The sequence below is a fragment of the Aotus nancymaae genome, unplaced genomic scaffold, assembly GCF_030222135.1.
Source record: "Aotus nancymaae isolate 86718 unplaced genomic scaffold, 86718_ANA_hifiasm-v0.15.2.pri h1tg000019l, whole genome shotgun sequence".
NCBI classification, from domain to species: domain Eukaryota; kingdom Metazoa; phylum Chordata; class Mammalia; order Primates; family Aotidae; genus Aotus; species Aotus nancymaae.
The window spans coordinates 54084275-54111638 of NW_026988431.1; the positions used below are offsets into that span (position 1 = coordinate 54084275).

General features: G+C 36.8%; 1 protein-coding gene and 1 long non-coding RNA gene across 5 annotated transcripts in view; one reads left to right on the forward strand and one right to left on the reverse strand.

Moving 5' to 3' along the window:
* LOC135275898 (uncharacterized) overlaps positions 1-3237 on the forward strand; it is a 28959-nt gene extending 25722 nt beyond the window's left edge. Inside the window, exon 3 of the long non-coding RNA XR_010343489.1 lies at positions 3127-3237. This is a non-coding gene — a long non-coding RNA (uncharacterized LOC135275898). The remainder of the gene's footprint in view (positions 1-3126) is intronic.
* Positions 1-27364, reverse strand: SPTSSB (serine palmitoyltransferase small subunit B). 4 transcript variants are annotated; one of them, XM_021669518.2, is made up of 5 exons: positions 26870-27364; positions 16164-16256; positions 7310-7349; positions 3659-3685; positions 7-1548 (listed from the first exon to the last, which is right to left on the reverse strand). In XM_021669518.2, exon 5 carries the CDS (start codon positions 1514-1516, stop codon positions 1286-1288), a length of 231 nt encoding a protein of 76 aa, XP_021525193.1. In that variant the 5' UTR covers positions 1517-1548; positions 3659-3685; positions 7310-7349; positions 16164-16256; positions 26870-27364; the 3' UTR covers positions 7-1285. The 4 variants fall into 4 exon arrangements, with proteins under 4 accessions (XP_064234955.1, XP_021525193.1, XP_064234954.1 ...); XM_064378884.1 differs by lacking the exon at positions 7310-7349; XM_021669519.2 differs by lacking the exon at positions 3659-3685.

The following is a 27364-nucleotide window of genomic DNA, read 5'->3' on the forward strand; positions in this document are numbered from 1 at the left end:
TTTACTTACAAAATTAATTTTATTTTGCAAAACTCAACAAATACATGTTCAGATCTGGTTTCTCTTCAAAACATGTGTTTGTTTTTTTTAACAAACATGCAAGTTAATTTGGCATGCCAAACATCTTTCTCTCTAGCTCTCCTTGGAAAACTTTTTTTCATAGCACAAACAAGGGTGCAATATTGTTCAAACCTATTTACGTTTTTAACCTCTAAAATGACAAACATTAATATTTGTTGGGAGGAAAGCAAAACTGCAAACTTAGTCTTTGGCATTCGCATTTGCTTCAGCAGTATAATTAAAATCTTATATTTGTTTTAAAGATAAACACTTTGAAGGAAATTTAAAAAATCTTGCTTTGGCTCTGCAAAGGAGCCACTATATCAAAGCACTTAACTGGAGCTGTTGGGTTCCTGCTGGTAGAATATTACTTCCAGCCTATTTATTAGCTTTTCTTCCTGTAGCCCAATACATGCTTTTTTTCCCTGTCTACTGAATAAAAGCACAAAAAGAAAACAATTTCTTTTCTCTTTTTCCCCTAGCATCATGCAAGGCAAGGCAACACCACAAATCACAATATCTGAATTTACCTTGACTATACTTTTGTTTCTTACACTTAAAATTATTTTGTATTATAATACTTACTTGGTTATCTAAAATCAACATTGTTGATTTTAAACGGTTATAAAGCCAGACTTTAAGAAGCATTTAAAACAATTCATGAATAGTGTATGAAGGGGTATAAGTGCCTCCAGCTTATTCTTTTGCATTTGAAGTAAAAGTATCATCAGTTTACTAGAAAATAAGACTTAAGGTGTCCATATAATTTATTCACATCTTTTTGTACATCGTAAACAGGGATAAGATACTTCTGACAGTAGCCTATCAAGATTTTTAAAAATATATCCTTCGGCATAGAATAAGTATCAAGGGAGCACTTTAAGTATGATTCTGGTAGTTCTGTTATGAGCCTGTTTTCCAGAAAAATTTTGTAGGAATTGTTCCAATTTTAAATAAACTAAATTCATAGATTTGTGTTGAGAGAATATGGTATGTGAGGTAAAGTCATTGTATTATCTATGGTCTGATGCACAATGTAGCATGTGTGAAAGAAACTAAAGAGACATCTATTTCAAACTCCAGGCGGAAGGCAGAATATAACAGTGCATAGAGAAGAGAGTGCTTTTCAGGTCAGATAGTGAATGAAGACACAATAGTTACCTAAATCAATGAATTGTAAGCAACATATAAATGTGCAATGCCATTTCACAGAATGTGAACAAGATCAATTAGAAATTGTACTGTGATATCCACATATTTTTGAGAAAAATTCCCAAGCCAGACGAATGTGGATTGGAATAAAGACATAGGCAGTGTATACCACCATAGCAATAATGGTCAGTAAGATGGTGTTAAACATAGATCGCTCCCAGGGCTCTAAAACAGCACAGCAGCTAATGATTTGGTATTGATAGTAGAGCCAGGAGAAATATTCCTTTACACGCCTCAAATCCATGGTTGTCTCCTTCAAGTTGCAGTAAGTTTGTCCTGTTAAAGAATGTAACAGATTAGAAGATAAGGAACCAAGCGCAGAATCTCTTTAAAATTTCATGATCTCAGCATGTTAATATCTTTCAAAGATTTGTTAAAGATTATTGAATAGATTATTGATATATGAATATTCTATAAAATAGTACACAGTATATTAATGATATTATATATAGTCACCACAACTAATAATTACTACTAAAATTGGTAGCAATAATAGTATTAGTAACAGCAATATCTATCTAAAGATGATAATTGCTAGAAATAACTTTAGTGATAACAGTACCTAAAAATTGAGGTTAGCCTCATTTTCCAGAGCCACGTATACAAAGATAAATAAAAGTGAACTTTTCTATTTCCTACAGCATATATTCTGGCAGAAGATTTTAAAAATGGTGTGCACAGAAGAAATAGTATAGCAAGCCCAAGGTTACTAATCTTCAGAAGGGCATGCCTGCAAGTTTAGTCCTTGGCCGGCATCTGAGAACTTGGCTTTTGGAATGTTCTCTCCATTTCCTAGTAGATAAGGAAGATTCACTGTACCTAGCATGTACAAGCAATGCAATTTATAGTGAATGGCTACTGTATTCTGGTACTCTGGAATTTTGGTAATTGCCAAGCAAAGTGTGCCCACATGACCAGCCCCAGTATAAACTTTGGATGCTGAGTTTCTTTCTAATCAGTCTCCCTGGACAGAAGCTATACATACATTACTGCAGTTTTTGCTGGTAGAGAAAGGAACACTTATGTGGAGAGTGCTCCGGAATTTAGAGAAATCCATGTACATGCTTCTGATGTGCCCATGAATAAATACTGTGTGGATAAATATATGTTGAGTCCCACAAGTCCGTCTATGAATCATTGGACATGTGGGTGGTCTTATGGTTCCCCAAAACAAATGGGAAGCCCTAAGTGTACTTTTGGATGGTATTTTGGTTTTTTAGTATAGAACTTATAAAAACCACATTAGTGCTTAATTGGCCTTCATATATGACCACAGTTATAACCATAAGTAAAACTTCCCAGAAAGAAGTCATTTCTTAGAAAGCTTCCTGGGGACTGGGCACAGTGGCTCATGCCTGTAATCCTAGCACTTTGGGAGGCTGAGATGGGCGGATCACTCGAGGCCAGGAGTTTGAGACTAGCCTGACCAACATGGCAAAATCCCGTCTCTACTAAAATATACAAAATTAGCTTAGTGTAATGGTATGCATCTGTAATCCCAGCTACTTGGGGGACTGAGGTGTGAGGATGGCTTGAGCCTGGGAGCCCGAGGTTGCAGTGAGCTGAGATTGCACCACTGCACTCCAGCCTGGGTGACAGAGTAAGACTCTGTCTCAAGCAAGGAAAAAAAAAAAAAAAGCTTCCTGGGAGATTTTGGAGACTTTCATAGGCATAGTGGTGGGTGTCTCTGAAAATATAGTCTCATCTTTGTGCCTCTTTTGCTTACTCCTAAGAATAACATGGTGCCATATCATCAAAGTCCACTTTGATAACTTTTACTATTCCAAGTACAGTTAGGATTTTTAGAGATAATTTCTATCTTCTGACCTGAAAATGTTTCTTTTTTCTTTTGAGGAAAAGCAAGATGCTTTCATACTATAAGACCGTGGACTCCTTAGGCTATGGGGAAACCCTCACTGATCCTTGTATACTGGATGCTGGAACCATGCATATCACCAAGATAGTCATCAGTAAGTATTTGCTGAAGGAATGAGTAAATCAATGAATGACAAGTAATCAACTTAAACAAATAATTATAGAGCACTTATAGTCTCAATCTAAGTAGGATACATTTAGCTGTTATTGATTTTCATACAGCTAGGCTTTCATAAGAAGTAATACATTTTGACAAGGATTGTTTTCACAAATTTAAAATGGAAAGCCCATGTGTGATCAGATCACAATTATCTGTAATAATGGCTAAGATAATCCAGTCAGATAGATAATACAAAACTGAAGCATTCTGACTTTCTTATGGAATGAAAAGTCAGACAGCCTCTCACCTTTCCTAGAAGCCAGAGTAAGAGCTAAGTAATTTGATTTAAATTATTTCAATAACTTATATTATGAAACTTAAATTGGTAGGTGGACATCAGTAATAATTTACCTCCAATGTTCTTTTTCTCTCCCCGCTCTGGATGCACAGAAAGAATGAAAGTCAATAGGGTTAGGTCTTGGAGGAAATGAATGACAGAAAGAGAGTGTCTTAGTTGTTTGTGCTGTATTACAAAATATCCTAGACTGGGAAATTTATAGATAATAGATATTTATTTCCCAGTTCTTCAGGGTGGAAGTTCAAGATCAAAGGCCCAGCAGGTTCAGTGTCAGGTGAGGGCACTGCCCTGTCTCTGCTTCTAAGATGGTACCTTGAATGCTATGTACTTACATAGCAGAAGGGATGGAAGGGCAAAAGGCTGACTCTGTGCAAAGCCTTCTTTTTACAGGCTTTAAGTGCTTTATGGGAAAAATATCGTGTATAAGGGGCTGTGGGAAACCTGAGCACAGCTCTTAGGAAGAGACTTTTAAGTTCCAAGGGATCTTTATGAGTCAAACGGATAGAATAGGCAGGGAAGTGGAGAGAACAGCCAAGACAGAGGGAACAACCTGTGCAAAGGCTGGAGGTGGGAAGAAGTAGGTTGGTTTTGAGGGGCCAGGGAGGGAGCAGGGAGCGAGATGACACTAAAGATGCAGGAATGGCCAGAGTGAGGCCAGGAGCTACAGGGCCTAGTTGGGTAGGTATTATCTTTAACCTCTGAGTTAGGTAATGCTGTGGTGGGTTTGAGAGGAGGAGGCTTTAAGTTCATGTGGTAACACTGCATTCCAAAGCCAAGTTGAAAGGATTTGGGGGCTCAATTATTTCAGAAAATCAGTATCTCTACTTTTCCCTTGGGCATTACTCTTTTAGAATCAACAGTATAATGAGACTCTGTTTAAAATATTCTTAATGCTTTTTTCACTGTTGCAAATGAGATAATATTGCTTATTAGAAATATTGTTAACTTTTTCTCTATATGTTGTGGCTATTTATTTATTTATTTTTGAGATGGAGTCTCACTCTGTCACTTAGGCTAGAAGGTAGTGGTGTGATCTTGGCTCACTGCAACTTCCGCCTCCCAGGTTCAAGAGATTCTCCTGCCTCAGACTTCTGAGTAGCTGGGATTACAGGAACATACCACCATGCCCCAGTATTTTTTTTTCTTTTTTGTATTTTTAGTAGAGGTGGGGTTTTACCACGTTGGCCAGGCTGATCTCGAACTCCTGACTTTGGGTGACCGCCTGTCTCTCCCTCCCAAAATGGTAGGATTACAGGCATGAGCCGCTGCACCTGGCCTGGTTATGGCTTTTAAAAATGCACTAATTGCCGTGCGTGGTGGCTCATGCTTGTAATCCCAGCACTTTGGGAGGCTGAGGCGGGTGGATCACTTGAGGTCAGGAGTTGGAGACCAGCTTGGCCAACATGGCGAAACCCCATCTCTACTAAAAATACAAAAAGTTAGCTGGGCATGGTGGCGAGCACCTGTAATCCCAGCTACTTGGGTGGCTGAGGCAGAAGGATCACTTGAACCTGGGAGGCAGAGGCTGCAGTGAGTTGAGATCTTGCCATTGCACTCCAGCCTGGGCAATAAGAGCAAAATTTCATCTCAAAAACAAACAAACAAACAAAAAACACGAATTAAACCAGGCACGGTGGGACAAGACTGTAGTCTCAGATACTAGAGAGGCTGAGGCCAGCATGGGAGGATACCTTTGGTCTAGGATGTCAAGTCCAGCCTGAGCAACATAGTGAAATTCTGGCAAAAACAAAACAAAATACCCTAAATTAAAAAAAAAAAAAATCCATTGATTAATCTTCTGGCTATTGCTTTCTCTATTAAAATTAGAATTCCATGCTTGGGCAGCCCTGGCCGACACCTTAACCATGGCCTTGAGAAAGACCCTGAACCAGAGGCACCCAGCTAATCTGTATGCAGACTCCTGAGTCATAGAAACTTTAAGACAATTACTGTCTATTGTTTTAAACTGCTAAAAGCCAATCAATCAAACAAAAAAACAACAGATAAAAGCACACCAACATGTATAACACCAACAGTGGATACATGGAAAGACCTTGGTCACAAATACCCCAAATCTGCAGTGACTAAATCTGGCCATTTTAAACATACTTTTGCACTGCTAACAATTTAAGCAGTTAAGATCAAAAAAAAATTTTTTTTGCCAGTTTCCACAATCTTAGCCCTCTAAGTAGCCAGATCTGACATGTGAAAAGTGTCTCTTGAAAGCCCTGATTGTCTCTTTTTATTTGATTTATTTTCCCCTTATTGATGAGAAGCAATTTTAAAGACAGTTTATTTGTCATTTCTTATTATGAGATGGTGAGAAGTGAGAACCTTGGTTATTATTGGCGAACCATCTGCTACAATCTATTGTTAGAATACATACTATTTTTAGGTTCTAGATTTGCTTAGGTAATATATTTCTACCTTCTGTAAGTCAACTTTCTTATCTCCTATGGGACTATATATAAAATTAAAAGAAAAAAACCACTTTAGACAATTTGATGAGTAATGTGGTTAGGAGAATTCATTCATTCAATGAATGAATACATTTTGAGTACTACTGTGTGGCTCCTTCTGAATATTAATGGCTTCAGAAAGATTCTATTCTCAAAGGCATTAAAGGCAGGAGATGATCTTCCAGGAAGCAGCAAACTGGACCATGTAGCAACATGCAGTGATCTAGGGTCCAGGAACAAGCAATAAGTGGGAGGAAAGGACATGGAATAATGCTAAGAAGAAAGCTAGAAAAAGAGGCTGCATGTGAGGATGTAAGATGACAGAAATATCATGAAATTAATTATCCACAGATAACCTAGAACTAGATGACAGCAAACATTTTAAAGTCCTAAATGTTCACAATGAAATGCGATATTAATCTGTCCACTTCCTTAGAGACCTAGTGCTATACCTCAGCAAAGCTAAACCAAGAACTTGAAATGCTTACTTTATTCAGGCACACCATGCATCTCCTGTTTTTAGTTATGTGCTTTTGAAAAGATAACTTTTGATATATGGAAAAGAAGGAGAGTGTAGTTTATTCTTTTTAAAAATTTTTTTCCTCTAAACTTGATGACTTTAAAATTGCTCTTAGAACTTTAATGAGAGTGTGTATTCAAAGGTAGCACTCCGAAGGAGACTGCGATGTATCTTCAGGCAGGGGTACAGTGGTCTGGATAGAGTTTAACTCTAACATGCTGAGACTGTGATAATACCTGCTGAAGACTGAATGTTTCTGTCTTGGAAGTACACTAAAAGGTTATATCATAACTGGGAATGCAGAGTAAATGAGTATTTCTTATTTCTGATTGTTACTACTCTTTTATCAATGAGTGACCATTTTCCTGTCATTTTAGATTTGTGTGCAGTGAAGGAGATGAAGTTACATCTCCTCTCTCAGATGGAGAGGGAGAAGATTTGAGACTCATGACTCATATTACTCAGGGGCAGGACTTAGTTCAGGCTTGGATGGAGAATAAAGTGAATAAATGTAACAATTTAAAAAAACATGTGGTAACACGAACACTAGTGTATGAGTCATGGAATGTGAACACTGTTGAGGGGAGCTTGCAGGAGAAGTGGCGGCTGAGTTTGCTTAGGGAGCTCTTTGTTGTTGTTTTCTGTTTTGGGGAACAGGACTGGCAGGAAGTTAGGCAACTGCAATGAAAGAGGAGTAGCAGATGATTTGGTGCAGTGGCATTTACCTTGGCAGTATTGCAGAAGATGTGATTCTGTAGCCCTCCCCTGCCAAAAAAAAAAAAAAAATACTCCAAGTTATTAGATTTTCTCATTTAGGAATTTCCCATTCAGAAAAGTAGCTATTCTCTTGGGGAAAAAAAGACTTAATACATTTTGGGTTAAATTTACTTCTAGAACATCAGAATCAGGACTGAAAAGTCAGAAGGACCTATAGTTGATTTTTGGGTTAACTCCTTCTCATCTCACTTTGGAACTCTACATCAATCTCTCAGCTTCATTTGTGTGTGTGTGTGTGTGTGTGTGCTTCATATTTGGAACCTGAAAATCTGAGAAGTGATAGAAGTGTCCTGCCAGTTGCAGAGAGAGATGCTGTATCTAAAAAGAGACTGTTTCTGTAGTCACAGTAGCTTTCTTTGGAAACAGCTTAATATGACGTGCTCAAGTACAAGCCTTCCTTTAACTGAGTAATTCATTTATTTAAAAAATTAGGAATATAGCGATTTTCTTCCAAAGAATACAACATGGAAAGGGGGATAAAAAATGAGTAACTTTACAGTGAAGAAAACTGATGAGCCCTGCTTCAGCCAGATGATGAAGGCCAACATCAATCATTATTAATCATGTTGATAATATGTCTTCATGATATGATATCAAAAAAAGACATTTTACCTCTGTGGTCTTCTTCCCAATAACCCATACAGAGCTCCAGCTTAATCATGACAAAGGTAGCAGACAAATTTCAATAGAGGAGCATTCTACAAGATACCTGACCAGTACTCCTCAAAACTCTCAAGGTATATGGGAACTCCCTGTATTGTCTTCTTTATTTTTCTGTAAATCTATAACTGCCCTAAGCATTGAAGTCTATTCAAAGGAGAAAAGAATAATTATGAAAGTCTTCAAAGGTCCAGAGTTATCCTATTCTAAACTCCAGTGAACCTTGCTTATGCTTTTCTTCCTATCTAGAAAACTTTTCCCAATAACTATGTACACAGATGAGTAATATCCTTGTATAAGAGACTGGCTTTTAAAATTTCTCAAACACAACAGAGAGCAAAAATACATTTTACATTGTGACCCATGGTGTACACATGAACACACACACAAACACACACACACACACAAAGTGTGTGTGTCATATAACTGAAATGAACAATACTTTGCAGCGTATATTTTTTATTCTATTCTGTTCTATTATATTTATTCTTGTCTATTCTAGTTAATTCTACCTTATTTTGTTATTTTCTTCTAATTACAACCTGCAGTTGGAAAAACCCTACTTTAAGGCTTAATTAACTTAAGGGTTAGCTTCTCTAAGATGTCTCTGCATTGTTCAATATGGCAGCCACTAGTCACCCATGGCAATTTAAATGTCTAGTGTTTAATAGCCACCGTGGCTAGTGGCTACCATATTGAAGAACAGAGATAGAGAATATTTTCAACATTGCAGAATATTTTGTTGGATAGTGCTATGGATTCTCCCTATCTGTTGCTTGCACTAATGAAATAGCCTACCTACTTTTCTCTTTTTTTACCTTGCAATCTGCTAAACTGCTGCTAGAATTAACTGTCCAAACTTAACAGATTCATTTCTCTTCTTAAAGCTTTCAATGGCTCTCCATTTCCTACGAAGTAAAACCTTTGTAAGGCCCTTCACAATTTCATCTCTTCACTTCTCCAGTTAAATCTCTTAACTCTCCTGCTAAATGCCATTCATTCTAAAGCATCTATGTTTTCATTCATGCTCTTTTCTTTTCTTGAAATTTTCTCGTGCCCCTTCTTTGCCAGATAAACTCCTATTTTAAGCTATTGCTTAAAGAAGCTATTTTAAGGCATATCTTCTATACCCTTTCTTCTATGGAAAATTCTCACAAGACCTCTCCCCTGCAAAGGAAAATATATTACTCTCTTTTATGTGGTACCATTGTAGCAACATTTTTAGTTATGCACAGTCTGTTTCCCCCACAAGACTATGAGGGCTTTGGGTACTGGGAATGTACGGCATTCATGTTGTTATCCCCAGTGCCTGGTTGGTGAGCTGGTCTGATGGCTGACTGACTGATTCAGCTGTAAGGTGGTTGAGGGCAGGAACCACACTCGAACTTACTTAACATTCCCACAGCACAATGTGGGGATCGTAAAAGGTGCTTCTGAATTCTTATTGTCTGCTTTCAGGCAATGAGTTTTAGACAGATTGTTTTGTGAAAATTCAGTACAATCTGTTTTTTTGAAAGATGGAAGACAGCTGGTGCTAAATTTAAAAAATATATATATAACAAATGCTTTTTTACTTTCTCATAATGTTAAAAGTTCATGGACTCTGCAGGGGCATAAAAAAGACTTATGATGTAGTTTTAAATCCTATTAAAATTGCTTTTAGAAGTGCTTATTCTAAGTGAGTAATAATTTAAGATTGGTAGGTAGAAAAGTGGTTCTAATGGGAAACACCCCAGGCTGGGAACACCTGGACACTTGAAGACCTGAATTCTATTGCAGCTCTTTTCCTCTCTTTTTATTTATTTATTTTACTTGTGTCCTTGGGCAAATTCCAAAATCACTTTGTGTCACAGTTTCTCCATGTGTAACATTAAGATAATTGATGCTAAGCCTGTTTGAGTGATGCAGTAAGGAGAGTTTGAATGGGTTTTGACTCTTTAGAAGTAATAGTAATAGTCACAACAACTGTAGTATCTTGTCATTACTTGTGGATTGGTAAAACTTTAAACCACTTGCAAGATTTCACTAAATTATAAACTCAAAGACTCTTTGTGAGATACAAAGACATACAATTATTTACTGTATCAGATACATGAATGTGGTTTAAGTTCATCTGATTAATGGCAAAACCTCATATTGCTTCTGTGTAAGAATTAGGCATAACCACAGTTTATTGGCTTCTCAGTTTCCAGATACCTTGCTCTACATTTTCTGTGAGTGACTGTAATGTTTTCTGTGCCCCGCAGAAAATTCCATCCTTGTTTAAATTTTGGGGGGAGAATTTCCTTTTCATCTTAGAAGACTCCCCAGCCTTCTTTGGCAACCAATTCCTCATGTTGACAACAGAGTGAATACCAGAAGTCAGACTATAAGTGAGGATTTGGAGCCCAGCTTTTTAGAGGGAGCTGAAAAAAACCATCTTAAAAGTTTATGATGAATCAAAGCTAGGGAAGAAAATCAAACAACCACAGGGCAATTAAGGAACTTTCTCTACACATTCATTAGTTAGATAATTTGATAGACCCTCTAGAGAGTAAGAAACCAACAATTGTAAGTCAAAGCACATTATTGCTTTAGGCAACAAAGTTGCTCTAATTAAACTTTATAATCTTATACTTGGAAGTTTACTGAAATGTTATATTAGAAGGAAAAACTCTTACCAACAGTTTAGTTAAGTTGTTGTTGATATAGTATTTTGTGTTATATACAAGAACAGAGTGCTTTGTGGCTACCTGAACTCATCTTATTTTATTTATATATTTATTTTTTATTGAGGCAAGGTCTCACTCTGTTACTTAGGCTGGAGTGCAGAGGCATGATCACAGTCAGCAGCCTTGAACTCCTGGGCTCAAGAGATCCTCCTGCCTCAGCCTCCCAAGTGGCTGGGACTATTGGCCCATGCCACCACATTCAACTAATTTTTAAAAAGCAGTTTTGTAGAGGGCAGGTTGCACTTTGTTGCCCAAGCTGGTCTTGGACTTCTGGGTTCCAGCTTTCCACTTTGACCTCCCATGGTGATGGAATTACAGGTGCAAGCCACCACCACATCTGGCCTGAACTAACATAATTGAGTTCCATTTTTATTAACACTAACAAAAGCAAAACAATAAAAAACATGTATTTCTAGTCCAACTACCAATTGACGCCTTTGCGAAATGTGGCATGTGTTGAGCAACTGCAATTTCAAGGCAGTCTTTTTCTTGTTAGTCTTCTGATAGATGACAGAGAAATTTATCAATGAAAAACTTCTGGCTGGGAAAGAAAATTTGGAATTTGACTTTAACAAAAATTCTCATGATAATATAGAAAATACTAAATTCAGATTAGATTAATCTCAATATTGTATGGCTATCAAAAAGAAGATATATATTTAGGAAACAAAAAGAGTGTCATATACATTGATGCTGAGTAGATATTAGGAGTGGGAAGAGAAATTTGTAACAAGGGAATGGTCTATCTTGTCTTGCTCCTGGTGTCCTTTCATAACATAGAAACAGGGCAAGTATCCCTGTTTATTTCTGATGATACTGAAAGGGAGAGTAGGGCTTCCAGGTCAAGATTTAGCTACAATGTCATTTCTTAGGATGAGCTTCTTTGTAACTATTTTATTTAAAAAGAAAAGAAAAGAAACTTTGTTGTTATATAAAGAAGGACAAGGGAAAATATATAGCTTCTGAGTGGCTTTTTCCTTTTGAATATATTGTTTCCAAGGGATGCCAGGTTGTTTTTAGAAGCAAAAAGTGAACAAACTGCAACACTAACAATGGCCTTAAAGCCACTAAAAGTTATTTGCTAAGTCATTAAAGTGTATTCACATTCACAGAAGCATTATTCACAATAGTCAAAAGGTGGAAGCAATCCAAATGTCCATAGACAAATGGATGGATAAATAAGATGTAGTGTGTACATACAATGGAATATTATTCAGCTTTAGAACACAAGGAAATTCTGGCATATGCTACAACATGGATGAGCCTTTGTTGATAGAGTGGAATAAGTCAGCCACAGAAACTGTATGATTTCACTTATATGGGGAATCTAGAATAGTCAAGTCATAGAAACAGAAGAATGGTGGTTAGCAGGGGCTGGGGAGATGTGGAAATACAGAGTTGTTTAATGGGTATAGAGTTTCAGTTTGGCAAGATGAGAAAGTTCTACAGATTGGTTGAAGATCGATGTAAATATACTTAACACCATTTAACTGTACACTTAAAAATGGCTAAGATGTTAAATTATATGTATAGTTTACCACAATTAAACATTTAAAAAATAAGTGAATAACCCTAAAAATTATGGGCTGAAATTTTAAAATAAACTTTAAAACAGTCTGAACAATATTTGTAATATTGTTTAATCCAAAGCTAAATAAACAAAAAACCCCAAAGGTCTTCAAATAATAATTGTGAGGTCCCAATTGAGGTTCCCTTCTTAGTTTTCAAGACATAAGGGGAAAACTCAGAACTGCCAAATCCCCAAGAACCTTCTTGAGAAGAGAGCTGACATATTTAGGTTTATTCTTGGCATTGGTGAAATTCTAATAGCTTAATCTCCTGCAGCACTTGTGGGAATTGTGAATTCTATGATATTCTTAACTGCCTTAGGAAAGACTTGCTTGATGTTGTTTTCTAAGGCCTTTGCTTTTCTTAAGAGCTAGAAGCCTGACCATGAAAAATTAAGCCTTTTTCTCATCCCTACTTATTGTTATTATATTTTATGAATCTTCAGCAACTGAAGACCTTTATCCAATGAATAATTTGAGGGTGAAGAAGGTAAGTTACTACAATATTGATCTGTCAGAAACACATTGTTCTCAGAGTTCTGCCAAACAAATCTGGTTGTATAAGGAGCTCATTAGCCAAGACCTTTCCAATGGTGTTTTCTAATAATAATTGCCTGTTTCCTTTGCACTTTTTTGGGTAACATCGAACAGATATGTTTATAAAACTTTTTTAAAAACATATTTATCTGTCTCTCCCACTTCTGATTATTATTTCTTATTACACTGTTTGGAAAGCTCTGGTGATGAGGTCAGTGTTTTTCTTATTTTGGTGACTGACAACATTGAACTTTCATAGATGTGATTTTGTGACAATAGTAATCTAGTCTGCTGCCCTTTCATTTCCCTCAGTTGATCTGCTTCTGTATCTCAGTTATTAGTGCTTTTACAGAAAAGAGTGGAGGCTAGGGGTGGTGGCTCATGCCTGTAATCCCAGCACTTTGCGGGGCTGAAGTGGGAGGATCATTTGAGCCCAGGATGCTGAGGCTGCAGTGAGCTGTGGTTGCACCACTGCACTTCAGCCTGGGCAACAAAGTAAGATTCTGTCTAAAAAAGAAAAAAGAAAAAAAAAAAAAAGGAAAAGGAAAGAGTGGAGAGCCAGGCTGATCAGGCCATAGAGACAGACATAGCATTGATAAGGTGCTCTCTTTGCCAAACCCTGAATCAAGGCACCTTTCCCTGCTTGGTGGGTTACACTGCTGTATTCCAGGTCAGATGATTTCAAAGATACACTGGAGACAGAGACAGAGGGGATGTGGGAGGGAAAGTAGAAGTTTATAGTAAAATTCAGGAGTATTCAGTCAAAGCATGTTGCTTTAGGCACCTAAATTACTTAGATTTTATAATCTTATGCTTAGAAGTGAGTTACTGCAATGATATGCTAAAAGAAGAAAACTGTCATTGACAATTTAGCCAGGTGGATTTCTGATTCTCCTGAGAACAGTGTAGACATATTACTGTTGGCTTCATCCTCCTTTACCTGCTTCCAGCCATATGGCTACCTATATGCTTCCAGTGCAAAGCAGAGGAGTAGTGAGATAAAATGATTTATTCCCTCTGGACAAAGCTGGCTTGTTGTCAGGACCAATGACACAGGGAATCTTCCAACACGTAAAAAAACTTATACTGAGATATTGTGTAAGTTGGATAGTAGCCGCCCAAAAGCTGTGTTAATGTATTGGAACCAGTGAATATGACCTTTGTGGAAGAAGAGTTTTTGTAGTACAATTAAGAATCTTGAGAAAAGAGCATCTTAGATTACCCAGATTAGCCTTAAATCCAAGGACAACTGTTTTTAAAAGAGAGACACAGAGGAGAAGGCCCTGTGAAGACAGAGGCAGAGGTTGGAGTTAGGTAGGCACAAGCCAAAAAATGCCTGAAGCCGCCAGAGATGGAAGAGGTGAGAAAGAATTCTCCCTAGACCCCTTGGAGGGAGCACAGCTCTGCCAACACTTTGACTGGAGACTTCTAGCCTTTGGAACTCAGAGAATAAACTGTTGTTTTAAGCCACCAAATCTGTGGTAATTTGTTACAAGAGCCCTAGGAAGCAAATACACAGGTCTTCCTTAGACATGGTAGAATCTTATAATGTGAACCCTTTTCAGGGAATAGAAACCGTTTTTTTTTTTTCTAAGATGGGGTTTTCTTATGTTGTCCAGGCTGGTCTGGAACTCCTGGACACAAGTGATCCTCCTCACTTCAGCTTCTCAAGTAGATGGTATGATAGGCGTGCACCACTGCCCCTGGCAATAATAGCAGTTTTCAGTGCCAGTGTGGTAGGCAGTGGCTAGATACCTAACTTAAATTATCTCTGTTTTAAAGATGAAAAAACTGAGGCTCGATGTCTCATGAGGGCCATGTGGGGAGCTAGGTAAGAATCCTGTGGACAGGTGGTATGGTGAAGTGGTTACAAGCTTGGGTTCTGGTCCTGTCTGGGTTCGAATCCCAGCTCTCTTCTTACTAATTTTGTGACCCTGGCCAAGTTACTCATTCACTCTGACCCTCAATTTCTCCAACTGGAGAATAGGAATGATAAGATGACTTCATTCACACAAATACTGGGATGACTAAAAGGTATAAAATATTTAGAATAACACATAGAAAGAGCTAAGTGAATGTTAGCTGCTATGATTACTACCACACTATGCTAATATGCTATTGCTAGATTATGACTACCAAGCAAAGAATGAAAGAGATGAGATCATTTTTAAGGCAGGGCATGTAACTTTTATTGGTTACTAAATTCTAAACCAGTATTAGAGAGGTTATTCTTCAGAATGTTTATTCAATTTTGGTGTGGCTGTCATATAGGAGACAAAAAGGCTTCAGTAACCTCAATGGTAACTGTTCTTTGCTGAGTACCTTACAGTGTTTTCCAAATGCCATGCATCCAACAAGTATTTTTGAATTAGTAAAATCAAGCTTTGTTATCAATAATGTTAACGTAATACTAAGTTTTCCAAAATATTTTGAAATGAAGGAACTATTACCAACCATTTCAGAGTTACAAATTTCCTAAAACACTGTAGCAAAAGGCAGAGGATTAGGAAACAATCATTCATAAGATAAATCTATTTCATTTTGGACATCCCCTACCCTTGACTGATAGGTCACTTTTACCATAGGTCACTCACTATAGATTGAATAAAATTGAGCAGGCAGCTAGTAATATCTAGGTGTTTTTTTTTTTTTTTTTTGTAATTCTGTTTCCTTTTATTTCTTTATTAAAAATAAAAGAACCAGAAAGAAAATGAATGTTCTATTATAAACACTAAGCATCTTCATTTTAATTGTTAATATTTTTGTAAAACAATATTTTCATTTTACCATATTTTTTTCTTAATTTGATCTGGTTAATTAAATGCTTATTAAAACATATATTCCTCTCTTGTACCAAAGGTCTTCAAGGATAGGATGCTGCTCCATTTAAATAAAAGATGAAGGATGTTGAAACACAAGCAGACTTTAACCAGCAGACCCATAAATAAGACAGTAGCTGGTGCTACACAATTCTAACACTGGCACTTGTACTGGGATTGACTTCTTCTAGGCTAGGAGTTCTTAACCTGGAGGTAAAGGACTTGGTGGGAGAATCCTATGAACCCCTTGCAATGCATGCAAATTTTGCATAAACATTTTTCTGTATACATTTCAAAGAAGTTTGCAGTATCCATAAGCTAAGACCACTGTTTCTACATCAAATGGCTAAAGCTAATTGCTCCATTTTATTTCTTTGTAACATCTTAAATGCCAATATTATATCTAATGTATAAATGTTTGCTGGCTGCTTTAAAGATGCCATCTCACAATCAAAAGAGTGAGATTTCTAAAAGCAAAGCTCCATGATATAATCAGAATTTACTTGCCTAATAAAGTCCAGGTCTGGGTCTTCAGCCTTGCTCCTTCATGAAATGATTCTGTATGGGTTACTTCTCCTCTCTGAGTTGCTGTTTCCTCATCTGCAAAATAAAGATTTGAATTAAATAAACCAAAAGATGTCCTCAAATTTTAAAACTGTACTGTCCCATGTAAAAGGTCATTAAACCACCTAGATGGATAATCTCTCACAGAAGTCTAGAATGTATTATAAAAACAAGGCACAGCAAGCCAGCCTTATTTGAAAAACTATTTTTAGAAAATGCCACAGTTTGAGGACATGCCATTGGCTAGTGATTCCCCAATAACACTCTGAGGACTATAAAGTGTCACAGGTACCAGGGTTGAAGGGAGGCCCAAGGAGGGACAAAGAGAGGGGCTAAGAACACCCCACCTCACTTCTTTTGGAGCAGACTGCTTTTGATCTGTTTTCTAATTCAGTTTCTGGGTGAGATTTTTGTCTGTAGAAAATATCTCTTGACTTTATTAGTCTCTCTTAACATGGAGGGCACAGTGAAGAGATTAGATTAATCACTATCTATAAGAAATCTGTCTTTAAAATCACATTGGATATAGTCAGAGCTTTAAGGCTTATATCTTATTGTGTCATTTATTTGATGTGTCACATCAGGCATGTCATACAGACTTTCTCAGTCTTTTTCCTCACATATAGAACAGTGATACTGTATGCATAGATTAGCTGTGAGAATTAAATGAGAATATATCTATGACAATGTCTTGTAATTTATGAAGTATCATAAAGATGGTTAGTGTATCTTCAGTAGTTAGACCCAGGGTTTTGCATTTTGCCCTGATTATTTGTAGCATTTTTTTGTCCATATGAATTAAGTTATGGAAAGTACATATGATCAAATTTCCAGGTGATCCCATATTATGGGGTAGGGGCATAAGAGATTTAGCAGATTGCAGATTCTGAGGGTAAAAAGGGGAAATAAATAGGTCCTGTTCTTTCATACAAAAAGTCAATTGGCAAGAATAAAACTGGAGAAAATTTGGCTTATAAGGAGTGCAGGTAAAAACACTAAGGAATTTTTATTGACTTCAAGTTCATTTTGAACCTATAGTATTGTGATATGATTGGCAAATAAATAAATAAGCAGTCCAGTATTCTTACATAGCTATAGAAAAACTTTACTATTATGGTGTAGTATACTACACCATACTTTACTATAGAAATATGGTGTCACCTACGAGAAAAAAGGTTATGCCTTTTGGCCTTGATTAGCATCCTTCTTCCAGCTGTTAAAATGGTCACTCCAGCAAGCTAAGCATATCCAAAGAAATCTAGATGGAGAAATCCTGGAAGATTTCCTCTGGGAAATGCTGAGAGATTTGTGGGGAGGAATGTGTCATGGAGTTCTCAAAAGATCTAAAAGGTATTAAAGGGTGTTATAGGCTGTTGTGGAGAAGAAGATTTAGAACTGTTGTGTTGTTTTCAGAGGTGAATCTTAGGAAACACTTTAAACAATAAGAACTGTCTAAAGGGGAATGGGCTATGTGATGAGGTAGTGAGAGCTCCATTAAGAAAATTGTTTAAGCAGAGGCTAGACAACACCTCCTAAGGGTTGCTATGAGTCAGGAGGCAGTTTTTAAGAAGATATTACTAAAATCTCACCAATTTTAAGATAATATTTCTATAGTAGAATTAAATATTCCACTAGAGAATGATTTACTTTGTTAAAAATGTTTTTGCCATATTAAAAAAAAGTGTAGAGTTTGAAATTGGCAAACTGGAGTTTGCTATTGCACGGTATTTGGATATTATTTAACCTCTTTGAACATAAGTTATGTCATCAGTAACATGGAGATTATTAATTATTTCTATATTGTTGTGGAGATTAAACAGCACAACACTGGTGAAAGATCATTAGTAATCACTGGTCTTAGTAAGGGCTCAAAGATAGTAACTTTTGTCACAATTATTATTTGTTCCTTCTATTTTCTACATGCATTTTGTTTCCTCTTATCTAACAGATTCCTTTTAGGTGATTCCATTGAATCCTTTAGGGTTGTATGATACAGGTGGGTAAAATGATAACACCCGTGAGTCTGGGAGAAAGAATTCACCCTGAAGGAAGTTAGCAGATCACAGAGGTACCAAGTCATCTGTTTTGTGTTTGCATTGATGTTTGTTTCCTCCCAAATAGAGGTAACCTGTGGAACAGCTTTTTTTGTTGTTCTAAACTACAACTTGATTTTCCTGCCCATCAAAACCAGAACTAGGCCAACTTGATTGATTTCTTTTTTCTTTGTTCAAAGTTTTAGGCAATAAAACAACCTATTAAAATTTTTTTAATAGGTTAAAAGGCCCAAGCTCTTTATCGCAGAGTAGACATGGTATCTGCAGAACTATTGGGTTCAGTTATGTATGTTTCTATGCCTATTTTTTTCTATCAATAAAGTGAACTTAAATCAATTTTACTTAAAAATTACTCAATGGGTGAGTTAATAAAAGAGAAGCAGTTTACTATTGTTAGAAAAAGATCAAACACATGAGATCCTGTTCTCTCAAGCATACTGCCAAATATTAAGTAAGAATCTTCCACTTCAAATGCATTGAACTAAGGGACAAATGTACTGACACCCACCTCCTCCATGACAGTCCTTTGGTAAGGAGTTCACATCACATTTTTAAGCTGTTCACTTTGTTTCTTAACTACTTTTTGCTTTTTCTTCTAAAAATCAAATTTGTACTCCACAGCATTAACTGTTCTAGATTCTTCCCGCCCCCCTGATATTAGAATTGATTTTTTTATTCTATAAAAAAGAAATTAGAATCTATAATTAATCTAAATTGATAACTGTGAGAGTGGGAATGATCAAGGTAAAGCTTGTTATTGCTTAAACAGTTGCCTTGTTTATGATGACAAATAATTAGATTAAAAAGCTGCATGACCAGACTGTGAAATAACTTATTTAAAGGATTATAAGAGGAACTGGGGCTATTTAACATATATTATTCATAAAGTCTATGAAAATTGAGTAAGCACTTTCCACAGTATCTAATTTAGTGAGTAGTAGTTATATTATAAATGTAGAGTTTAGGCAACATTTATAAGAAGTTGTTGAATTTTTCTGTTGCAGCTTTGTGCCATATGATAGTAATAGCAATATGCACATATGTATATTTCTTTGTATTATCTATAAATATATATACATGCACTAATATGTATGTATATCATTTGTAAATTTAAAAGTAGCCAAATTAATTTATTTTATAATTTTAAAATAAGGTGTCAATATGTTCTTAAGAGTTTACAGTTGCTAAATACTAGATTAGAAGATTACTTATTTATTTCTAAATTTTATTTCCATTATGTTGGTTCCACTATGTTTCACTTAGAAGATTTTAGAGAAGACCAAATGTAAACTTTTTAGGAAAAACATTTCTTTAACTCTTAACTTCACTAGAGAGATATGATTCTATGTTATATGACAAATAATGCTTCTCCATCAATAGTATAATACATTTTTAAAAGTCTCTAGAAATAGTACAGTTAAGCAGATTTTCTTGGCTATTGAAGTGACAAATACTGATTTTTGTATATTAAGTTCAATATTAGTGAGGGTAGATCAGATAAAGATAGTAGTTAAGTTAGAAGGATTTGTTGACAACTCTGTCAGAGAAATATTGCTGCTATGCTAATAGACTTTGATTTTTAAGCACAAAGAATAATTTCTTTGTTTATTAATAGTTTTTACCACTGTTAAAGCTGAACCTGCTCTTATAGATATAAAATATCCCCTGAAATATCACAATACAATTATAAAATATTGTATGAAAAATATAGACACCCATAATTTTACCATTTTTATAAAACTTTGTATATTGTTAACATTTTAGAATTTTTTTCTATGCATATTTTTCTGTCACACTTGGTTGTAATCAAAGTATGTATTTCATTCTGCATCCTGATTTTTTCAATTAATTTGGCTCAAAGGTATTTTTAAATATCTTCACACAGTTTTCTAATCATCTTTCTAATGATTGCATTAGGCTAAATTCCAGGGTACCTCAAGATTTATACCATTCATACCACAAACATTTATTGGTCACTACTATAGGCTTAGCATTGTCCTAGGCATTTTGCAAAAACTTCAACCCCTGTGCATTCTATGGGAAGATGATAGAGGATGTATAGATGGTACCTGAAAAAAAAATCCATAAAATCTCGAATTGAGTGCTATTACTGTCCTAGTGTTAAGTACGTCAGTTGTTCATTAGGTTGCTCATTATCAGCCAAGGTAGTAAAAAATATGTGCATATGTTTGTGTAGATCCTGTGCCAGGTTTAAATGTATTGAACTTAAACTACCTTTTTTTTTTTTTTTTCCATTTCTCTATCTAAACAGATATACAGCAGTCATAGCCTAGTAATAATGATAAAAATATTTTCAGACTAAAGGAAAGTTCTGCCGGGATGGTTGATCAGAACAGCTTCTATTTCCAGTGGGCTTGGGTCTGTGTGCCAAGCATCACCTGGATATTGACATGCTTTTCTTCATGTGTGATGGCTCCCAATTCAGAGATCCTACAGTCACCAAAGGTTCCATTCTGAGTAATTAAAACAAAAATGTTTTTGTGACATTTAAAATTTTCTATGAGGATCCCTTTGGTAGGGGAAAAGCCCAAGCATATTCTCTCTGATAGAAGTAGAAGAAAGCAGCAAAGTTACTTTGTTTCCATATGTTGGTCACAGGTTAGCTTTTCATCTCATTTACGTGGTAATAGATTACTCCATATGAGGAGGTACTATGCTAATTTTGATTAAAGGTCATACACAGAAAAAAAATTAGATTTTCAAAAGAAACAAAAAGATAATACAATATCCTTAGGTTTAGATAAGACTAACCTTCAAGTAAGATACATCCATATATATATATATATTTGTTTTGTTTTATTTGTTTTCTACTTCTTCATCAGTAAACATTCATTGATTCTTACGGGGCATGACATTTTATGTGGCACAATAACAATATTCTAGAACATAAACATGAACTGGTTGGTATTTTTGGCTATCAATGGGGAATGTAAGTATGGTATTATTGCCCCAGAAAAGTTGCTTTGAACATGACATATTGAGCTTTTTTACCTTCTTTCTTTTTTTGAATCCTTTTTAACTTTCTTGTTCAATAGGTTACTTACATTTATTCCCAAATTCTCTTTTTAATATTTTTGTAGATCTTGAACTCAAAGTGATAACTTTAGCTTGGAATGACTAATTGTCATCCTTTGATCTTATAATGGAGCTGAAAGAGCAGTGACGCAATACTGAAATGGCAAATTGTCACCTGGAAGCTGCCATTCTATACTGGTAATATATATTTTTTTATTTATTGAGCAACTTATGTTTCAGAAGTTTGATAAGCACTTTATATGAATTACTTTATGCAGCTCACTTAACAACAATATAATAGATGCACTACTTCTATACCTGTTTTAAAAATGAGGAAATTGGGGTATTGGGAAATTTTTAAACTGGCACAAAGTCTCATGGCAAATGCAGAGCACACAGTCTTAACCACTCTCTCAGGCTGCCTCTCTATATAAGAAGTTCTGATCATAACCTGGAAAATCGTTTATCTATCCTTCCAGCCAGCTGGCCACTCAATCAAGTATGTAGCAAGGATGTAGGAGGGATGGGATATAAACTGTCAATAAGATAGACATGGTCACTGTCCTCAGGACGCTTTCTAGAGGGAAGAGAAGGAACAATTAAGCAAGCATCCACACACAGTGTGACTTATGCTATGATAGGGAAGTGTAAGGTTCTCAGGGGCATAGAAGACTCTAATCCAGTCTGGAGGTGTCAGGTCGGCAGGTCAAAAACTTGTTGTCCTTATTTGCCTGTGTTCTTCAGCCATTTTGTAGCAAAAGACATATAACGTATCCTCAGAAGGAAAGGGCTTTGAAATAAGGTCCTCTTCTGTCTTGTTACCCAGATGTCTGCCACATAGTAGCTGCTCAATCAAAATTTGTTGAATAAATAAATGAGAATTCTAATGCTCCATAATAATTCTATTGTGACAGGGGGTCCTTTGAGTTATTTCTAACTTTATATTTATTCTGAATATTCTTAAACACTTCTCCTCTAAGCTTGAAATAAATGAATGTATCCTTTTGACTTACGAATTCAAGTCTCTGCTCTTTTTTTTCTTTTTTTTTTTTGAGACAGAGTCTCGCTTTGTCGTCAGTCACCATCTCAGCTCACGGTAACCTCCGCCTCCCGGGTTCAAGCGGTTCTCCTGCCTCAGCCTCACCAACAGCTGGGATTACAGGTACGCACCACCATGCCCGGCTAATTTTTGCATTTTTAGTAGAGACGGGGTTTCACCATGTTGGCCAGGATGGTCTCGATGTCTTGACCTCGTTATCCACTTGCCTCGGCCTCCCAAAGTGCTGGGAGTACAGGCATGAGCCACCGCGCCCGGCTTCTGCTCCCTTTTAAGCCGTTACTAAAAGCTCTAGTCCAAGAAAGCTCCTGCACCCATTATATTTTACCAGAAAGAGAGCTCCCCAGGTCTCTCCCAAGTGCCCTGAGTAGGGATTCTGGGACAATCTGGTAAAGTGGAGACTGGTTGCTTTTTCCTTTTTTTTTTTTTTTTGGTTTTTTTTTTTTTTTTTTTTCAGTTGGTCTGTGGATTTGATGCTCTGCTCACTTTCCAGAGTTCTGAAAAACTTGTTCTTCCGTTACCTGGGCATCATGGCCTGGACATTTCTCTTACCTCACTTCTCCCCAACGCTTTCACTCTTCAAACGGTATTAACTTTGGGGAACCAGTTCTTAATTATTTGCCACACAATTTTCTGGAAGACTACAAGAATCCAGGACAAAGCTAGAGGGAGAGGCCAAAAGTAAACTGAAAACCTAGGCTAATGATTTCCCTGGGCAAGAATTTTTGTTATTATAATGCAGTATTTTACAGAGGTTGTAATTCTTGAGAGCAGGTGTTGGGTTATGTCTTCTTTATGCTCACTTGGAATGAATGCCTTTGTGCTGTTACACTATTTTCCCTAATGAAACAGCAGCAAATATAGGCAGCAAAATAATGTTGGTGGTTGAAGCTAACGTGACGGGGAAACCAAAGCTTCCCAGGGGAAGAGAGAAGTTAACTGGGAACTGGTAATCTTTTTGGTGAGTTGCAGTGGCCAGGTTTGTATGTGATTTTACATTTTTCTAATTGCATGATCTTACTTCCTAGACTGATCCCACTATTTAAAATTGTACGTTGTTCTTTTCTCTGTTTTATGTTTCTTCAGAGCCCTTAACTTCATTATGTAATTTACTTATTAATATTGTCTGACATCTCAGGAACTTTTGTCTGTTTTATTACTTATCCAGGGTCTAGAAGTGATCTGGTACAGGATAGGTGTGCAATAATTCATTTATCTGTTGAATAAATGAATTATTAATCCTGATGAAAGTCATATTAGGAAAGTAACTATGATCGAATTTTTTCCTACATGTATTAATTTTATAAATAACTGGCTGGGCTGGGCACGGTGGCTCACACCTGTAATCCCAGCACTTTGGAAGGCCAAGGTGGGTGGATCACCTGAGGTCAGGAGTTCGAGACCAGCCTGGCCAACATAGTGAAATCCCGTCTCTACTAAAATACAAAAAATATTTAGCCAGGCCTGGTGGTGGACACCTGTAATCCCAGCTACTTGGGAGGCTGAGGCAGGAGAATTGCTTGAACCTGGGAGGTGGAGGTTTCAGTGAGCTGAGATCATGCCATTGCATTCCAGCCTGGGTGAAAAGAGTGAAACTCTGTCTCAAAATAAATGAATAAATAAAAATAAAATAAATGGCTGGACATTAAAAATTATTTTATATAAATCTTGTAATTAGACAAAATATTACAATAGGACCTCTGCAAAAGCTTTGATGGTCAAAACCCACATGGATCCTATTTCTATCATCATGATATGCTCCTCAAAAACATGCACATGGAAGAATAAGCCTGTGCTGATAAGAATGGAAAATCCTTGAGGTTTCCTGAAGCAGGTAGACTTGAATCCCTAAAGCTAAGGGCATGATTTGTTTCAGTGTACTCATAACTGTCTGGCAGTAAGGCCAGGGGTGCTTGCCACCCCCATGACACAGTGAGGCTCACTAGTTTTATATTTCAATTTCTGGATGAAGCATTATCATTTTATTTCATCTTAGTACAGGATCAGGCAGCTTGTGGGAACTCAAAACATAAAAGATGAATAGAGGAACATATTAATTATTTGGGAGTGTCTCCTGCATTTGAGGTTGTCATAATCACAGCAGATGCTTTCTGACAATGACACGTTAGTATGCTGTGAATACTTCAGTGGCTGCTCCAGCTTCTCCTCCTCCCAAGACTCTCTGGCTTTTAGGGCCAATCTAGAGTAGGCAAAACTGGGCTCATTTGAGTAGAAGGCAAGTAAACTTTTGGCTAAGATCCAGGTACCTTACTCTCTCACCCATGTGGACCTGAACAAACTCAACCGCTGGTCTGAAGCACTGATAGAGAACTAGAGAGGAACAAGTGGCCTCACAGGTTCTGGATTAATATAACGAGTGGATGAGTCCAAAACGATATGGCGTTGCAAGCAAATTCTCTATAGGGCTTTTCTTTCTTTTCTTTCTTTCTTTTTTTAGGACTTTTCTTTCTCTCTTTTTTTGTGATAGCCATTCTGGTTGGTGTGAAGTGATATTGTATTGTGGTTTTGATTTGATTTTCATTTCCCTATCCATGAATGGTTAGCAAAAACTTTCTCATGTGTAAATTGGCTGTTTGTACATGCTCTTTGGAGAAATGTCTATTCAAATTTTTTGCCCATTTGAAAATGGCTTGTCCTTTTGTTGTTGAGTTTTTTATTTTCTGCCTTAAGAGTGGACGATGGTTGGAGGAAGAGAGCCTTGGACCTCTCAGTTGCTCTCATCTAGAACAGAGCTCTGTAACACAAAGCTGGGGATCGTGAGTAATGCGGCAGCCTGTTTCTCTCAGGGTATACTACAGAGTATGATCTAGGTTGAGAGGGGGCCCTGTGTTACTGGCTGCACCCATCCATAGTGAAACACCATCACACTCAACTGGAGGTTGCAGGGAAATGTGTTGTGGTTCAAATGCCACAATTGTTTGCGGTTCTTACTGAAATATAAGAGATTGTCTTGAAGAAATATTTTCTTCATGCTGTATGTTCTCAGGACAATTTCCAGGAACTTTAAATGGTTATTTATCTATAATTTTCACCAGTTATTGTTGTTTTTAAGGAATAGATTCGAAAAGCTCTTTATATCGCCATTCTAGAAGTGAGTCCCATTTGGATCTTTTTAAATGAATATTTTGTTACTTTTATACTTGCTGGTAAAATAGTGGTAAAACTGTGCTTCATAATTAGCATAGTAGATACAAAATTGCTGTACAATTTTAAAGGGCAGTTTTTATAAAAGTAATTGCAAATTTACAAACAGTGAATTAAAATCAATGAGAGTTGAAGACTGGTTGACTTTCAACTTCAAATTGACTTTCAACTTCAAATCTAGCCAAATTCTAGAATGACCATGCTTTGGTTTGACAAATAATTTTTAATTTATTGTCATTAAATAGTTGTAAAGAAATATCTGGATAATGAGAGTGACAGTGCATTTCATACTACAGCTTGTTGGTTTTGGTCTAGCTATCTATGTACAAAGCCATCACAGCCATTGAAACAGTCACCAAAATGACATCTGTTTTAATCAGCATAGGAATAATTCAGATGTGGAAATCAAATTATTAAAATTTGATATCTTTATGTATACATTTTAAAATTTCACTAGCAAAAATGACCATGTATTTCTTAATTTTTGTCTAATTCAAAATAAGTACTGTACCACATAGTCTTTTAGTAAAACAACTTTCCCAACTCCCCTGATACAGTTATTTGGACTTTGGGGTCTCTTACATTTAACCGTTCTTCAAACTCCTTATCTGATCATGTACTGGGTTCATATGTGAATTGCCAACCAGTTGAATATCACTGTAGTTGAAACTAATCTGGAGTCCCACTCGTATTTAAAATGCTTCTCTATACATTTTCCCTGCTTTTCCTATCCTTACGGCCAAGTTCCCTATTTAGCTAACCCTAGCTAGCTGTCTTTTGGTGAGGAAGTTTGGTTACTTATAAAGGATCACATAAGTATCTTTGAGGAAGTACATACTGCTAATATGTATAAGAGAATGTTAAAATGTATTCCTTGTTGGAAGTTCTTCACTTTTTGGCGGTTGACTTGTGTATACTATTGCCTAAAGTACAGCAGTTTAAATAACTTATGGGCAGAGAGGGGTTGTATAAGAGCACGGAACTAGGTAAAGATGAATATTTAAGAAGGAAACCAAGCACCTCCCAGTGATATTTCCCTGAATAGTTAATGGACTACACAAAGGTAAATAGTGAAAATAACAAAGTAATTTTCTCTTCTTTTGGTTTGGAAAGTTTCAGTGTTAAACTCTGGCTTCTGTTGAGTGAAACATCTTAGTTTCCCACATAGTGAAAGGTAAATGGAAAAACCCACCAATTTTGAAAATTTTAATGCAGTTAAATAGTAAACTGATAAATTGCATTAAAGCTCACTATTAATTTTTTCCCCTGTAGAGAAAGGAATACTATCCTACTAAAGCTACTTCACAGTTCAAGTAGGTATTTTGGAAGATGCTTACCTCCCGGTTGGGTGTATCTCCCTGCGGCTTAGGTGAGCGCCGAGGCTTTGGCTCCTCCCCAGCTGCTGCGAGCTTCCCACTGCGCCGGGCGCCTGGGAACCTCCCGGAGTTAGGTGTTCGGCCCCGCCCTCTGGACTATTGCTAAAACTCCAATTCTACCAGGCTGATTCCGTTGATTAATTATTGACAAAAGGAAAACACTCCTACGCAAACTTGTGTCCAACCGCACTGCTCCAGGGACTCCTTCCAGAAGAGAATGCCGGCTGCAGCGCTCCCCTCCCCCCTTGCTCTATGGTCCCAACTTCTCAGACGCTGCCACTCTCAGTCCTGGGCGATCAGACTGGTCCTCGGAGGAATGCAGCTCAACGACTTCTACATTTAAAAATTTGGTTTTCTGCAGCTGGTTCGCACTTCTCTTGGGACCAGCCTCTCGGGAGGGGGCGCTTTGCCAATGCAGGGGAAGCCGGGGCTCCGAGAGCAACAGAGGCAGCTGAG